This window comes from Scyliorhinus torazame, chromosome 2 (genome assembly GCF_047496885.1).
Source record: "Scyliorhinus torazame isolate Kashiwa2021f chromosome 2, sScyTor2.1, whole genome shotgun sequence".
In the NCBI taxonomy this organism is placed as follows: Eukaryota; Metazoa; Chordata; class Chondrichthyes; order Carcharhiniformes; family Scyliorhinidae; genus Scyliorhinus; species Scyliorhinus torazame.
Window position 1 is genome coordinate 375,910,322 of NC_092708.1, and position 16,550 is coordinate 375,926,871.

Here is a 16,550-nt window from a genome sequence, read left to right on the forward strand (position 1 = left end):
GGCGGGATTCTCCGATGGCGAGTCAGAGTGTCCGCGCCATCGTGAACGCCGTCGCGTTTCACGACGGCGCGAACGGGCCGCCAGCAGCACCGATTCAGGCCCCGAAAAGGGGCCAGCAGCGGGGCGTGCGAAACGCGGTGGGCGTGGCGCCAGAGCGGCGCCGTCATCGCACGACGCCCGGATGACGCGGCGCCACGTCATTTTATGTGCGTGATCCGCGCACAGGCCCCGGCACAGAGAGATGGCTGCGGCCCGCTGTGCCGCTCCCAGGTTCCAGGACAATGACCTGGAGACACTGCTGGACGCAGTGGTAGAGCCGAGGGCGATACTGTGCCCAAGACGTGGCCACCGGCACCCGGCCAGCACAGTCAGGCGCAACAGGCGTGATGTGAGCATCGCCGTTAGCGCTGTGGGGCACACCCCACCTTCTGGAGAGCAGTGCCGCAAGAAGCTCCACGACCTCACAAGGGCAGCCAGGGTAAGTACCCCGAGTGTTCCCCCGGGCCACACCCCACCCCTCTTCCCCCCCCCCCCCCAACATGTGTCGCACCCCCTCCCCTCCTGCCCACATGAGGAGGGTCACCATCTTCCACCCGACCCACATGGGCACCATGCATCCCTTGCGAGCCGCCGTGGCGTGGTGCCCAGTGCACCCCCCCCCCACCCCAGTCATAATGTTGCCAACATCTGCGCGTCTTGCTGCTGACCGGCTAACTCTGATGCTTTTCCCCCCCTCTGCAGGATAAGACAGCTCACAACCATCGTGAGCGTGCAAGAACCGGAGGGGGATCAACTGGCCTGCACCTACTCACCGCCCATGAGCAGAGGACTCTGGACCTCGGTGGGGGAGCCGCCACCCGGGAGGTAGCGCCATGCCAGATCGGAGGCGCAGCACCAAGTGAGACTCCCCTGCCTGGCTACACTCCCTCAGCCCCTCACCTCCTCCCTCCTCCCCCTCACACTGCACCCCCCACCCCCTCAGAGTGCCCCCTCCACCCCCTAACCCCCCTCACACTCCACCCCCTCACACTGCCCCCTCACACCCGACTCCGCGTGTCTAACGATACATGCTTTATTGTGTATTCCAGGGCCAGCCGACGATCATCCCGGAATGTCTCAGACAAGCCACCGCTGCCCAGGTCCACATCCATCTGCCCACAGGGACGCACGCCAGGGAGGGGAAGGAAGACGGACAGGAGGGCCCTTGTCCGAAGCCAGGGCATGGGAAACGGATGCACAGAGGACCAACACAAACGACAGTGACGAACAGAGGACGGACAGTCAGGACACTGACGGCCATGAAACGGACGAAGAGAGGATGGAGAGCCAGGACAGTGATGGACAGAGGACGGACAGTCAGGACACTGACGGCTATGAAACGGACAAAGAGAGGATGGAGAGCCAGGACAGTGACGGACAGAGGACGGGGACTCAGGACAGTAACGCACAGAGGGCGGCCAAACAGATGTTGGACAGACCGGACAAGGCCCCTCACATGGGCCGGAGACAACGTCCATCAGTCCAAGGCTCGACCCAGGAGACCCTAGACCTGGGGTCCAATGAGGACATGGACCTTGCGTCACTGCTGTTACCCACACCCTCCACCATCGTAGATACCCTCACCTCGGTTGGGCACATTAGTGATGAGGCTTCTGGGACACTGACTGGTGCACACCACACAGCCGAACTGGTACAGATGGTAGAGGTAGGAGCAGCCGAGGGGCTGGACAGTCGGAGGGCAGCCCAGCCCCAGCACCCAGCTGCCGCCCAGACGGTTCCCGGGTTCCTGGACTTACCAGACCCACCCACAGACCCGATGCATTTGGAAACCCAGGGAGTGGACAACGGGATGACGGCCGCCTTCCAGCATCTGCAGGCGCAGTTGGAGGAGTCCATCCACGTCCAGGAGCAGGGAATGGTGCCGGTCATGGCTGCCACCCAGGCTGACACTGCACGGGTGGCGTCCACGGTGGAGGCAATGGGGGTAACGGTTTCGGCCATGGGTCAGGTTCTGCAAGGCGTGAGGCTTCATGTGCACGCGTCATCCGTGGCCCAGGACAGGGCTGCCCAATCACAGGCAGCCATGTCCCAGAGCCAGCCGGACATTGCCGCCGCACTCCAGGGTCTGGCCGAGTCTCAGCAGGCCATCATTGAGAGCATCGGCAGCCTTGCGCACGTGCTGGATGGCGTCGCACACGCCCAGAGGGAGGTTGCACAGTCCCTCTGACAGGGATGGCGCACTCCCTGAGCTCCATCGCTGCGAACATTCAGACCCTGGTCGATGCCACAGCAGGCCTCCAGGACTGGCAGCACCAGGTGTCAGTGGTGCCATGATGCTTGTCTCCGCTTGCACCACCGTCCCATAGTGAGGCCCGGGGGCCACCGGGCTCCCCGAGGGAAGAGGAGGTTCCAGGGCCCGTCCCGGAGACTCCTGCAAGGGAGGTCCCGGAACACTCAGACTCCCCCCGTTCCGTCCCTGGTGCATCTGGTGGGCATCGGGCAGAACAAGTTGGCACCACGCCATCCAGCATGCCCGCCGAGCAGCCTGCCCCATCCAAGCCGGGCTGCCCCAGGAAACGAGCGCCGACGAAGAGCCAAGTCGCAGGGCAGAAGTCTCAGCAGTCCACCTCCACTCCTGCTGTACCGTCTGGGGAAACACCAAGGCGTAGTGGTAGAGCCCGTAAGGCAAAGAAGTTCGACACGTAGTAAGTTGGCACGGGTGCAGGGCACAGCTTAGTTATAGGAGCTAGGGCACTTGTATGTGAATGTCACGATTAAAGTCACTGTTACACCAAACCTAGATGCCTCTGTGCTATGTCCGGTGCCTGAGGGGTCGTGAAGGGGACCGAGTGGCGCTGGGGTCGTAGGTTGGTACAACGGTGAGGCCGGGTGTGTGTTTCCCCCCCCCCCAACCTCCTGTCGTCCTCGGAACACCGACACCAGCGACCCCACATGGCCGTGTGATGGAGTGTCCGTGACGCATACAGGGACCACCCAGGTGGAGGGTGTAGCTGTGGCCATGAGTCAGACATTGTCTAACGATCCGGTGCTCACAGCTCATTGCAGAGCGGGTTGTCATCATTCAACATGGCAATGTCACACCCGCTTACACAAGCAGTTGTGTGAGACCATCCCGTTGTGCCGCAGGTGTAAGGTTCTGTGAAAGTGGTGGTGTGGGAGCTAGGGTTGTCGGATGGTGCGGGTGGGGCGGGGGGGGGCGGGCTGCTGGGTGGTGCGTTTGTGCGGAACAGTGGTGCAAGTGCCTTGCTCAGCGATGCCCTCCCGCCTGTTGGTGAAACGTGCGGCGATCAGTGCCTCGCGTGCTCACTCGCCAAGCCAGTGGAGTCCTGCAGCCTCCCGGCCATATCCAGCCCCCATGTCGCATCTGTGCCCCCACCCACCCGTCCCCATCCTCCTCCTCCTCCTCTTCCTCATGTACAGATGCATCGCCCTCATCGGGCTCCACCTGTGCCTCCTCCACCAGGACATCGCCCCTCTGCTGGGCTATGTTGTGCAGGACGCAGCAGACAAAAACTATGAGGCCGACCCTCTCTGAGGGCAACCGTCACCTTGACGGCCACCGGCATAGCATGTCCTCCGCCCGTTCCACGGGGTGCCAGGTGTCCAATGACGTGGCATATATGTGCGACGGTCTCCCTACTCATCCGGAGTCATCTCCTGCATGCCCTGTCCGGCAGGTCCTCGAAGGACATGCGGTGACGGTACACTCGAGGCCTCATGGCGCGCCTCCGGCGCCTTGGCACCACCACCTGCTCCTCCTCCTCCCCCTGCAACCCATCAAAATGGGTATCCTCGTCATGTGCATCCCCATCGATGTGGTGGTCATCGTCCCCCTCCGCATCCTCCTGCACCTGCCGGGCAGGTGGGCCTGCAGCCTGAGCGGGTGGCAGGGGGCCCTCTGTTGCAGCTGCCGCTGCCGCAGCTGCTCTGAGCCGTCTGCATCGACGCTGCCAAAGGGCCACCTGTAGGGCAGCGGCTCCCGCCACGGCGGCAAACATCGCTGGCTGGTGCCCAAACATTACGATCTGCAGGAGGGGGGGGGGGGGGGGGGGGTGAGACACAACATGTTTAACGAAGGCGCTTTGACACCTCATCAGCCTGGTGCCCCGGTTGGCTGGTGTCACTACAGACATGCAGGCACCCTGACCCCTGCCCACAGTATCCGATCACCGCCCAGTTTTGCCCATCCCTCCTCATTGCGCCACCGTGGGCTGGCCATGCCCTCACGGGGGCTGCCATGTGTGTCGCTTTGACCCTTCCCAGAGATGGTCTCCGTCAGCTGGGTGTTGCAGCACGGTGCTGGTGGGAGGGGGGCTGGGCGCACCCAAGGTCAAGGCGTGTGGCCGGGCAGGATGGCGGCACCAGTGGCCTTTGCCCATCAACATGACCTCAACTTGCATGTGTGGCTTCGCCACCACCCTGCCATGGCAGTCCTGCTGGCATGATGCTCCTGCGGAAGTCCCTCTCTCCCCCCCCCCCAAGAACATGTAAGGCCCCCTGCCCGGAGCACCCCCTCCCCCCGAACATGGCTGCACCCTTCCCCACCACTCCTTTGACCCCCGAACATGGCTGCACCCTTCCCCACCTCCATCCCTCCCCCCAAAGATGGCTGCACCTTTCCCCCCTCCCCCCATCCTTCCCCCCATCCTTCTCCCCTCCTTCCCCCTCCTCCACCCCTCCTATTCCCCCCTGCCTCCCCCCCGAATATGGCTGCACCCTTCCCCCCCCGAAAATGGCTGCTCATTTCCCCCCCCTTCCTTCCCCCCCGAACATGGCTGCACCCTTCCCCCCCATCCTTCCCCCCGTTCCCCCCTCCATCCCCCCGTTCTCCCTCCCTCCATCCCCCCCGTTCTCCCCTCCCAGCATGACTGGCTGACAAATTTATTTTGCAGGTGTTAACTACGACGGCGTGACCTCAGGTCTGAATAGCGGGGGGCCCGGAGAATCGCCAAACTTAGCACCTCGGGCGACCTCGATGACGCAGCGCCGACCTCGATGACGGCATTCTCGCCGGTTGGGAGAATGGCGAACGCCGTCGGAACAGCGTCGCGCGAAAATACGGCGATTCTCCCAAACGGCGCGGCATGGGAGAATCCCACCCATGGACTATTCAGTTATTTTGTAACAAATCTCAACTTTGCTTTTACGATGTTTTGGAAAACCCGAGCTTAGTTTTCAATTAATTTAACAGATATTGATGAATGTCGCAGCCCTAATACATGCCCGACTGGAGAATGCATCAATACCATGGGCTCCTTTGAATGTGTCAGCTGTTCAACTGGGTACATAGCAATAAATGGAAGATGCCGAGGTAAGATTCGTAAAGTTCAGTTGTATGGCATTGGCACTCTTACTTGCATCAAGAAAATAGAATAAAATTGTAGATTTTGTAACATGGATTTATTACTTAAATTCTGCTTTGAAGATATTTAATTTGATTATTTCAAGCAGTTAGAAACCTGTATAGGTAGAATCCTGGATAAGTTGCGTTACTTTGTATTAGATTTTAGTTCTGCACCTAACAAAGCCTATTATATGACCTGTTGATAATGGTGTGATATTAGTAATGGAAAAAAAAAGTTGACCTCTATGTGTTTAATAGAGTTCAGGTAAAGTTTATAATTTGGAATTTACAGCAAACAAGAGATCAGCAAGATATAATCTTTTTTAATTGGACTATGGCTCCAATTTTACTTTCAAATAGGAGGCAATTACATATAACATTGCTTATCTGCCAATAATTTATAGTGCACTATGCAGGTGGAGACTCTTTGGGTAAATGCTCCACATCAAGCATTTGGCTAAAGACTCTGCCAATGAACAGGTCAACTGAACAACATTATTCCTTTATTAGGTAACTGTATGCAACCAGTATATCAGGACTTTAGTTGCAATGATTATAAAGTGCTATTAACCACCAAGCCCACACTACTCAAGGCCTTTTTTGGAAGGAAATGATCACTCCAATAAGTGCAGCATATTGGTGGAACTGACAAACCGTTACGTGGAAAATAAGTTTTCAGATTAAACCTTGGGAGTTGATGGTCTTGTGATGCAGTGGTAATGGCCCTACCTGTGGGCCAGAAGCTCCACGTTCAAGTCCCACTTCAGGACTTGTTGACCATGGAAGGTGCATTCATAACATGGCCAAACAAGTTGATTATCAGCATGTAAATCCTTCCTGTATGCCTGATGGCAGGTGATAAGAGCGGGACAGTTTCCTCGTCAGCCATTTGACAGAAGGCTATGGCAAATGTACTTGCGAAGCACAATCATGGACCAATCCAATGGAAGTGCATGGTTGCTAATGCCTTCTTAGATAGAATTTACTCTTAGAGCATGGTACCTGATGGAGGCGGCGGTTTGTAATTCGCAATGCATTTCTGAGCATAGTTGAACTATAGAAGGAAGCATGGGAGCCTAATTAAGGAATCACTGATCCAAGGCAGTGATTGAAATGAAAACTTTTATTTTTGCATTTTTAATATAATGTCCAAAGGCACTGCACAAAGTCATTTTAATGCCTCACTCAAGCCGCTGTCAGGTTGGAGAAGTTTTAATTTGGGGGAGGGTGGTTAAATTGATATAAATAGGAAACACTCCTTCAATTGAAAAATGAACATGCCCACTTTCAGTTTAACTGGATTGGATTTAATGTCGGATGACTTGCAGATGAAAGGAGTTGGCTGCAGTAGCCAAGAGCTTGTCCTGCACTTCTGAGCTTGTGAACCGCCCTCCAATATCTGACCCCACTACCTGAGATCTCTCCAGGCTGCCTGAAATCTCTCCACACCCGCGTGCCCCCCTACAGCCTCCCAAAACCACCACCATCCATCCACACCCTGCCTTCTGTCTAAACCCTGATGCCATCTCTCCAAAACCTACCCCAACGCAATCAATATATTTTTCTCAGTGACCTTCCCCAGTGGTGCAAACCCCAGTAGTGTGTCATGTGAGTGTAACTTTAAGAAATGGGTGTTTATAAATGGGGGTGTATAAATATCTGTAGTGAGAGTACCTTTAAGGAATGGGTGTTTACCACTGCAGTGATGTCAGAGAGTGGGTGGAGCTGGGCCGTCTGTCAGCTTTTTACTTTCATTTTTGAGCAGGCTGCAGGGTGTTAGTTTCGTTTTCAGAGCTGGATAGCTGCAGTCACAGCCAGAAGTGGATTAATCTCTCTCTGTAATCTAAGGACTGTAAATCGATCCTGGAGATTTAAACTCATAACAGGAGTGACTTTAACTGGATTTGTTTCTGTTTTGAAGGTTTTTTTAAGTCTTATGGATGTTAAAAGGACAGCTTAAGCATTACTTAGTGTTGTATTCTTTGGGGGTTGTATTTGAATTCATGGTTGCTAAGATGTTCACTATGTTTTAAAAGGGTTGATTTGAGTTCATAGAATAAACATTGTTTTGCTTTAAAAAATACTTTTCCATTTCTGCTGTACCACACCTGTAGAGTGGGCCGTGTGCTCCCCATACCACAACCTAATAAAAGTTGTGTTCAGGGGAACTCCATGATACACTTTGGGGTTCTCTAAACACTGGCCCATAACAAATTGGGGGCTCGTCCGGGATAAAAGTCTATCTTTTGGATTGGCTTAGTGAACTTAAATACAGTGAGTGGTGAGCATATTGTGGGTGCTTTTCAGGTGTGGTATTTTAGTTTAAGTAGGGAGTGTGTTGCGGACAATGGCTCTTTCAGAGGCTGTGAAGTTTTTGGGGGTGGAGACTGTCACACGCAGTACCTTACGGACAGAGACTAAAAGCAGACTGTTAGATTTGGCAAAAACATTGCAGTTAACATTACCTGACAAAATGCGAAAAGATGAGGTAATTATGGCGGGGCTAAGCATTTAAAGTTGCCTAAGATACAGTTTGACTCATTGGAAATGGCAAAAATTCAGTTGCAAATTAAACAAATGGAACATGAGAAAGAATTAAAGCAGCTTGTATACGAAAGAGAAAGAGCGGAAAAAGAAAGAGAAAGAGAGAGAGAGAGGAAAAAGAAAAGGAGAGATAAGAAAGGAGAAAAGAAAGAATAGCCCGAGCAGAACAAAAAGAAAGAGAAAGGGAGATACAGATCAGGAAAAAAGATAAAGAGAGAGAGTTTGAACTTCAGAAAATGGCCATGAAACATGAGTCAGTTAAAATTGGCAGATGTAAAGGGAAACGTACAGTTGGATGATAGTGATGAGGATAGTGAGAAAGAGTGTAAAAGTCGAAGGCTTGGTGGAAATCTATTTAAATATGTCCAAGCATTGCCAAGGTTTGATGAGAAGGAGGTGGAAAACTTTTTCATTTCATTTGAGAAGGTAGCTAAACAAATGAAATGGCCACAGGACATGTGGGTATTACTGATTCAAACAAAGCTGGTAGGTAGAGCTAGTGAAGTGTTTGCATCACTTCTGGAGGAGGTATCTGGGACGTATGAGGAGGTGAAAAAAATCCATCTTAGGTGCATATGAACTAGTGCCTGAAGCCTACAGACAAAGTTTTAGAAATTTAAGGAAAGAATTTGGTCAAATATACATGGAGTTTGAAATGATCAAACAGAGTAATTTTGATAGGTGGATAAGGGCTTTGAAAATAGACCAAACGTATGAAGCTCTCAGAGAAATTATACTTTTGGAGGAGTTTAAAAATTCAATTCCTGATGTAGTGAGAACTCATGTGGAAGAGCAGAGGGTTAAAACTGCGAGATTAGCAGCAGAAATGGCAGATGATTATGAATTAGTTCATAAATCAAAGCTTGGTTTCCGACATCAGTTTCAGCCTGTGAGGGATAGAAACTAGGGACATGAGAAATAGTCAAGTGGTAAAGGTAAAGGTGATCTGATGGGAGATAATAAGGAGAGTGTACCTCAGATTAAAAAAGAAATCCAGGAGGGTGAAAAAGAAATAAAAAGTTTCAAATGTTTTCACTGTAATAAACTAGGCCATGTAAAGTCACAGTGTTGGTGATTGAAGAAAAGCACTGGGAAGGCTGATGTGGTAAAACAGGATAAGACAGTGGGGTTTGTTAAAGTGGAAAAAGAAAGCCCAAGTGAAGTGAAGGAAATGCAAAAGATTGTACTGCCTGATCAAGAGGTAATTGATAAGAAGGTGCCAGAACTCTTTAAAGAATTTACTTGTGTGAGTAAAGTTTACTCGTGTGTATCAGGAGGAGCAGGTAAAGAAGTCACAATTTTAAGAGATACGGGAGCTAGTCAATCTTTAATGGTAAGAGATGAGGAGTTATGTAGTTTGGGAAGAATGTTGCCAGAAAAGGTGGTAATATGTGTAATTCAGGGTGAGAGGAGTAGTGTTCAATTATATACGGTCAGGTTGGAAAGTCCAGTGAAGAGTGGTGAAGTGGTACTAGGAGTAATAGAGAAACTATCCTGTCCAGGAATACAGTTTATCTTGGGTAATGATATAGCTGGATCGCAGGTGGGAGTGATACCTACTAAGGTTGATAAGCCAGTGCAAAATCAGACAACTGAAGTGTTGAAGGACGAATATTGTGGGATTTTTCCGGATTGTGTGGTAACAAGGTCGCAAAGTCACAGGTTAAGACAAGAGGAGAAATCAAAGAGTGAAGATGACGTTGAAGTGCAATTGTCAGAAACGATTTTTGATCAGATGTTGAAAAAGAACAAGAACAGGTGGAGGATGAGGTGGATATTTTTAGTTCAGGACAATTGGCGGAGTTACAACAAAAAGATATAGAAATAAAACGGATGCATCAGAAAGCATACACGGAAGAGGCACCTGCGTGTATACCAGAGTGTTATTACCATAAAAGTGATGTCTTGATGAGAAAATGGAGAGCTTTACATATGCAGGCGGATGAAAAGTGGGCAGAGGTTCATCAAGTAGTATTGCCGGTAGGGTATAGAAAGGAGGTGTTGTGAATTGCACATGAGGTACCAGTGGGAGGTCATTTGGGAATAAGGAAAACTCAAGCTAAAATCCAGAAACATTTTTATTGGCCTGGAGTACATAAAGATGTAGTTAAATTTTGCCAATCATGTCACACATGTCAAGTGATAGGGAAACCTCAAGCAGTGATAAAACGAACACCCTTAATACCCGTTCCAGCAATTGAAGAACCTTTTACACGGGTCCTAATTGATTGCGTAGGACAGCTTCCTAAAATGAAAAGTGGGAATCAATATCTTTTGACAATAATGGATGTGTCTACTAGGTTTCCAGAGGCCATTCCAGTACGTAGTATTACAGCTAAAAGGATTGTGGAGGAGTTACTTAAATTCTTTACTAGATATGGACTAATCATAGAAATACAATCGGATCAAGGATCACATTTTACCTCAATGTTATTCAAAGAAGTTATGGATAGCTTAGGAATAAAACAATTTAAATCAACTGCGTACCATCCAGAATCGCAGGGATCATTAGAAAGGTGGCATCAGACATTAAAGACAATGTTGTGGGCTTATTGTCACGATTATCCAGCGAATTGGGATAAAGGAATTCCATTCGTACTGTTTGCAATTAGGGAGGCACAGAATGGGTCAACCAAATTTAGTCCTTTTGAATTAATTTTTGGTCATGAGGTAAGAGGACCACTTAAATTGATTCAGGAAAAATTGGTGAGTGAGAAATCAGACCTTACATTATTGGATTACGTGTCAAATTTTAGGGAACGATTAAATAGAGCAGGTGAATTGGCTAGACAACATTTAAAAGTTGCACAAAATATGATGAAATGGGTAGCGGACAAGAAATCCAAAGTTTGTCGTTTTGCCAGTGGGGATAAAGTTTTAGTGTTGTTACCAGTGGTAGGTGAACCTTTAAAAGCTAGGTTTTGTGGACCGTATCAGGTTGAAAGGAAATTAGGTGAGGTGAATTATGTGGTAAAAACACCAGATAGAAGGAAGGATCACCAAGTGTGCCATGTGAATATGCTGAAAAGGTACTTTGAAAGGGAAGGAGAGAAAAAAGAGGAGGTTTTAATGATTCTAACTCAAAGTGATGAACCAAATCCAGATGACTGTGATTTCGACTTACCTGAAATTAAATTGGAAAATGAGGATGTTCTTAAAAATTGGGATAAATTGGTGAGTTACCTTCTAGAGGAAAAATGGACTGACCTGAAAGAGTTATTGATATCACGTGGGTAAGTTTGTAGAGATAAATTGGGAAGTACTAAAATGGCTATACATAATGTAGATGTGGGAAATGCTGTTCCAATCAAACAACATCCATATAGACTTAACCCTTTAAAATTGGCACAGGTTGACAAAGAGATTGAGAGTATGCTTTAAAATGGCATAATTGAAGTGGGTTGCAGCCAATGGAGCTCACCCATAGTGATGGTACCAAAACCAGACTGTACCCAGCGGTTGTGTGTGGACTATAGAAATGTTAATGCAGTTACTAGAATGGACTCTTATCCTATCTCACGTTTGGAGGATTGCATTGAGAAAGTGGGACAATCCAGCTTTTATTTCCAAACTGGATTTACTTAAAGGTTACTGGCAGGTACCTTTATCCGAAAGGGCGAAGGAGATTTCAGCTTTTGTGACTCCAGATGGTATATACCAATTCAAAGTTATGCCATTTGGCATGAAAAACGCCCCAGCCACATTTCAACGGTTAACTAACAAAGTAGTTTCAGGATTACCCAATTGTGCGGTATACATTGACGATCTGGTAATTTTCAACCAGACATGGACAGAACATATAAAACATCTGATGGAGTTATTCGATCGACTTCAGGAGGCGGGTCTGTTGATAAACCTAGCCAAAAGTGAATTTGAAAAAGCCCAATTCACTTTCCTTGGCCGTACAATCGGATAGGGTCGAATGGTCACACGGGATGTGAAACCAACAGTTATTGAGGAGTTTCAGATACCCTCAAGACAAAGGGAAATAATCCGATTTCTTGGCATGAGTGGATTTGATCGAACATTTGTGAAAAATGTTTGTAGCATGATTGCTCCACTGATGGAATTGCTGAAGAAACATTGCAAATTTTAATGGACAGCTGAGTTTCAACAGGCATTTGACTGTAAGCTGTGATAACCAATGCTCATGTGTTGGAGAATTACAAGGGACTCTGTGATCAGATTGAACTAAAATATCTGACTTTAAAGAGAAATGCCGAGGCGTAGAGCAATGGACGGATCTTGCAGAGACCTTCTTCTTCAAAGAGACTGTCAATCGAGAAGGAGTTTTAGTTGGAGGAAGAAGAATGAAAAAAAAATGGACTATATTATTATACCTGTTTGCGTATGTTCTTTTTTTTAAACAAAAACGTATATTTACTGTGTGCATTTCTTAAAGAATGGTAAAAAGGTAAAAAATGAAACCATCTTGAAGTTGATGGTTTATTTTTTTTCTTGGGGGGAGGTGTCATGTGAGAGTACCTTTAAGAAATGGGTGTTTATAAAAGGGGCTGTGTGACTATCTGTGGTGAGAGTACTTTTAAGAAATGGGTGTTCACCACTGCAGTGATGTCAGAGAGTGGGTGGAGCTGGGCTGTCAGCTTTTTACTTTCGTTTTTGAGCAGGCTGCAGGGTGTGTTTTAGTTTTGTTTTCAGAGCTGGATAGCTGCAGTCACAGCCAGAAGGTGGCTGAATCTCTCTCTGTAATCTAAGGACTGTAAATCGATCCTGGTGATTTAAACTCATAACAGTACTGACTTTAACCGGATGTGTTTCTGTTTTGAAGGTTTTTTAAAGTCTTATGGACGTTAAAAGGACAGCTTAATCATTACTTAGTGTTGTATTATTTGGGGGTTGTATTTGAATTAATGGTTGCTAAGATGTTCACTGTATGTTTTAAAAGGGTTGACTTGAGTTCATAGAATAAACATTGTTTTGCTTTAAAAAAATACTTTTCCATTTCTGCTGTACCACACCTGTATAGTGGGCCATGTGCTCCCCATACCACAATCTATTAAAAGTTGTGGGTCAGAGGAACTCCATGATACACTTTGGGGTTCTCTAAACCCTGGCCCATAACAAGTGTCACCTTCCTTGCCAGGCAGACAGACAGCCTGGTTGAAAATAGAATTAAACAATTTTAATGAGTATTTCTCAGAAAGAGACATGGGGAGGCCTTTCATCTTGCAATCATGAGGACATTTTACGAGTATACCAATATAGGGGAAAATCAACAATTTATACTGTATGAGAAAAGAGTGCTGATTAGTTCGCAAGTGGACTCTTATTGGTAGAAATGTTGCTATAGAGAGAAGTTAGGAAAATAAGAGGCATTTTAGAGGAGGCATTTGGTGACCTCGGGCCAATGTAGATGAGCGAGAGCAGGGATGATAGGTGAATAGATTCAGTACATAGCAGAAAATGTCTTTTTGGATGAGCAGCAGCTTGCAATCTGTGTAGAATGACCAATCAACCAGGAGAGCATTGGAATAGGTCATATGTAGACGTAACAAAGACTGCAAACAAGGGTTTCAGCAATAAATTGGTGATAGTGGTCAGAGCAAGGCAATGTTATGGAGGTACAGCAAGCAGAATGTTCTCAAGGCCAATATTGCCAGAGAATCAGGAACATGTTGTCCACTTATGAATGATTGGATCCCGGCCAGTACATGCTTTTCAGTGTTGGATGCTTGCCGATAATCCCTCCTATCGTCCCTGGCTCTGCGACTGCATCTCCACGATCGATGGGATCGTCTATTCCAGAAGCCTGAAACCCGTCTGGAAGGCAGCTAGTCCCTGGGGTCGGCCCGCTCTCAGACCATCCGTCCCCTAGGGAGTTCCTACCTCCACCTGTTGTATCGCAGCACGTGTGTGGTGCACACCAGATAGTGCCCCAAGAGCCTCTTCACTAACATGCCCAACCGAGGTGAGTGTCTCTAGGGTGGTGGAGGGTGTTGGAGACAGCTGTGATGGGAAATCAGTGTCATCATCGGAATTCATTAGTCCTGTTTCCTGCACTGAGGAACACCGCTCGCTAGAGCCACTGTGCAAAAAATGCCAGGCAGGCACCTTGTCAGTGCCAGGTGGCACTGCCAGGGTGCCAGTGCAAAAGTGCCTGGGTGGCAGCAGCAATGCCACTCTGTCCAGAGGCCAAAAACCTGGGAGCCTCCGATCCCCTGGGAGACCCACGCCCCCAAATGCCATTCTACCAGCTCCCTGTTTGGAGAGACCAGTACTGAACAGCGCTCGTCTGAGGTCTCTGAGGAAAAGCCTCGTGTAGATTAGGAGAGCTATGTTGCTCGTTTTAGCCTTAGTTTACTTATTCTTATTCTGTCACCTTTGCTCATGAGTCGCCAGGTATCTTTCTGATACCGCCATGTGGTTCAAGTCCAAGTAATGATTAATAATGCGACACACCGCTTAGTAAGAGTTAAATCAACGCTCATTTATTATATACAGCAATTAATACTTATACAATAATTCTACTACTAGACTACTACCTACCACTAAAAGGCCAATACTTAACTTTGGAAATGGCCCACCAGGTCAGGGAAACGAATGGTCTTTCGAATTGGTTCTGAGCCTGCGGGATTCAAAAGCTGGTACAAGTCGATAGTCAGGAGTGCCTATCTGGTAGCGATCGCTGGAGTAAAACTTACGGTTTCTTGTAGAAGGGTCTCGAAGGTTGCGAGCAGGAAAAGAAGGGTCGAGTTGAACTTGGCCCCTTTTCTTATAGTCCCCTGGGGCTTCCCGCCTCTCGGAGCGGACCTTGTACCTGGTTCCAAGTAATTGGACTTGGTCCCAATCACTTGGTTCTATATGCTCCAATGCTGGAGCGATTCCTTGGTCGGGGGGTGGTCGTTGACCTTTCTTTGTGTTAGCCCCTGCTGGCGCCGAAAGGTCTGGGTCGGCTTTGAGTTGCTAATTTGTAGCAATTGTTCCCGGGGATGGCTGATTAATATGCAGATGGCTGGGTTGTTGTGATGTTGATGGCTGCAGGTATCGGTCTGGACTGACTTCCCCAGAGGCGAATACACTGTTTTACCTGCAGCTGTCCGTTTGAGTCCTGTTGGCTGATTTTCCCATCAGCCTCTTCCGTTCGCCGTTTTAGATCGGGATTTGACCATTATAATCGGGAGTCAGCCATTTTACATGGCTACAGCTACATAATGGGCAGGATCCAGATTGTGACGTCTCGCGAGGTCCCGTTAGATCTCATGTGGCATGGCGAGCCGGGTAATCCCGGAAGAGACCTCTCCCGGCACCTATCTGCCACATCGCAGCCCATTCGGGCGGGACGCAGCCAATAAATCACACCCAGAGAGTCTACAGACGGATATGGACAGGTTAAGTGAGTGGGAAAAAACCTGGCAGATGGAATATAATGAATATCATGTAAGAAAATGAAGGTATACATTTTGGTAGGAATAAAGGAACTGAATATTACTTAAATGGAGAAAGACTGCAGGAAGCTGCAGCACAGAAGGATTTGGAAATTCTCATGCATAAATCACTAAAGGTTAGCAGGCAAATGTAAATCATTTCAACGGGAATGGAGCATAAAAATAATATGCAAGGCACTAGTTAGACCACACCTGGAATACTGTGAACAGTTTTGGTCCCATTGTCCAAGGAAAAATAAACTGGCATTGGAGGCAGTTCAGAGAAGGTATACCAGGTTGATCCCGGATGTGGAGGGATTTTCTTAGGATGAGAGGTTGAGTAGGTTGGATCTGTACTTATTGGAGTTTAGAAAAATGAGAAGCAACCGTATTGAGACATATTGGGCTGGATTTTCCGGTCGCCAACTCCAAAGTCGCGTTCGGCGATCGGCCGGAAAATCAAAGATCCCGACCAAATCAGGGCAGCGCTGCTTTCGTGATGCTCCACCCCCTCCAAAGCGATGTCCTCTCTGAGGATGGCGCGCAACGTATCGACGGCCTCAGTATATTGCCTGAGACCTGCCCCCGATGTTCCGACCCTGACCGGCAGACGACTGCGTTGGTCGCACGTGGTCTCATCCGTCGGGAACCCGGCATGGCGGCTGCGGATTCAGTCCAGCGCTGCCACAGTCGGGGGAGGGCCGATCCGCGAACAGGGGGGCTTAATCAGGGGCTGGGAGCACTGTGGTGGGGGGGTGGGGAGGGGGGGGGTCCGCGGTGCGCGGGCCGGCCGAAGGGGGGGACTATTTCGCGGGCCGGGTCTATGCTGCTGGTAAGCTAGCCCCCAGCCAAATGGAGCATCAGTGGTCGTTTTACGACATTTGTTCTGTCGGAAAACGCCACCGTTCTCACGCCATTAGATTGCGGGAGAGGCCAAAATAGGAAACCGCGCCAAGTGCCAATCGGTTTGTGATCTAACCAGCCCACTCCCGTTGGTGTCATCAGGATCCCGCCGTGGCCTGATGAGAAGCCAATAATCACCACTTTTAGCCAATCTCCATATATTTAACGGGAACAACCGCCTATCTAATGGCCTTTCGTGATCTAACCACCTCTCCAGCAAGTGGTCACACGGGTGCTGATTAGTACATCTTTTTAAAAAGGTGAAGCAGGCGATTCTCCTGTGGGAATCTGAGGAGGTGAGTAGCCATCTTCGCTTCCAGGGACACTGGGTTGCTGCCCTTGTAAGGGTTCTC

General features: G+C 48.9%; 1 protein-coding gene across 1 annotated transcript in view; it reads left to right on the forward strand.

Annotated features, from left to right (window-relative positions):
* The window catches only part of LOC140404691 (latent-transforming growth factor beta-binding protein 2-like), a 685,726-nt gene that overhangs the window by 469,201 nt on the left and 199,975 nt on the right, over positions 1-16,550 (forward strand). Inside the window, exon 20 of the mRNA XM_072493356.1 lies at positions 5,213-5,332. Coding sequence (XP_072349457.1) covers positions 5,213-5,332 — 120 coding nt within the window. The remainder of the gene's footprint in view (positions 1-5,212; positions 5,333-16,550) is intronic.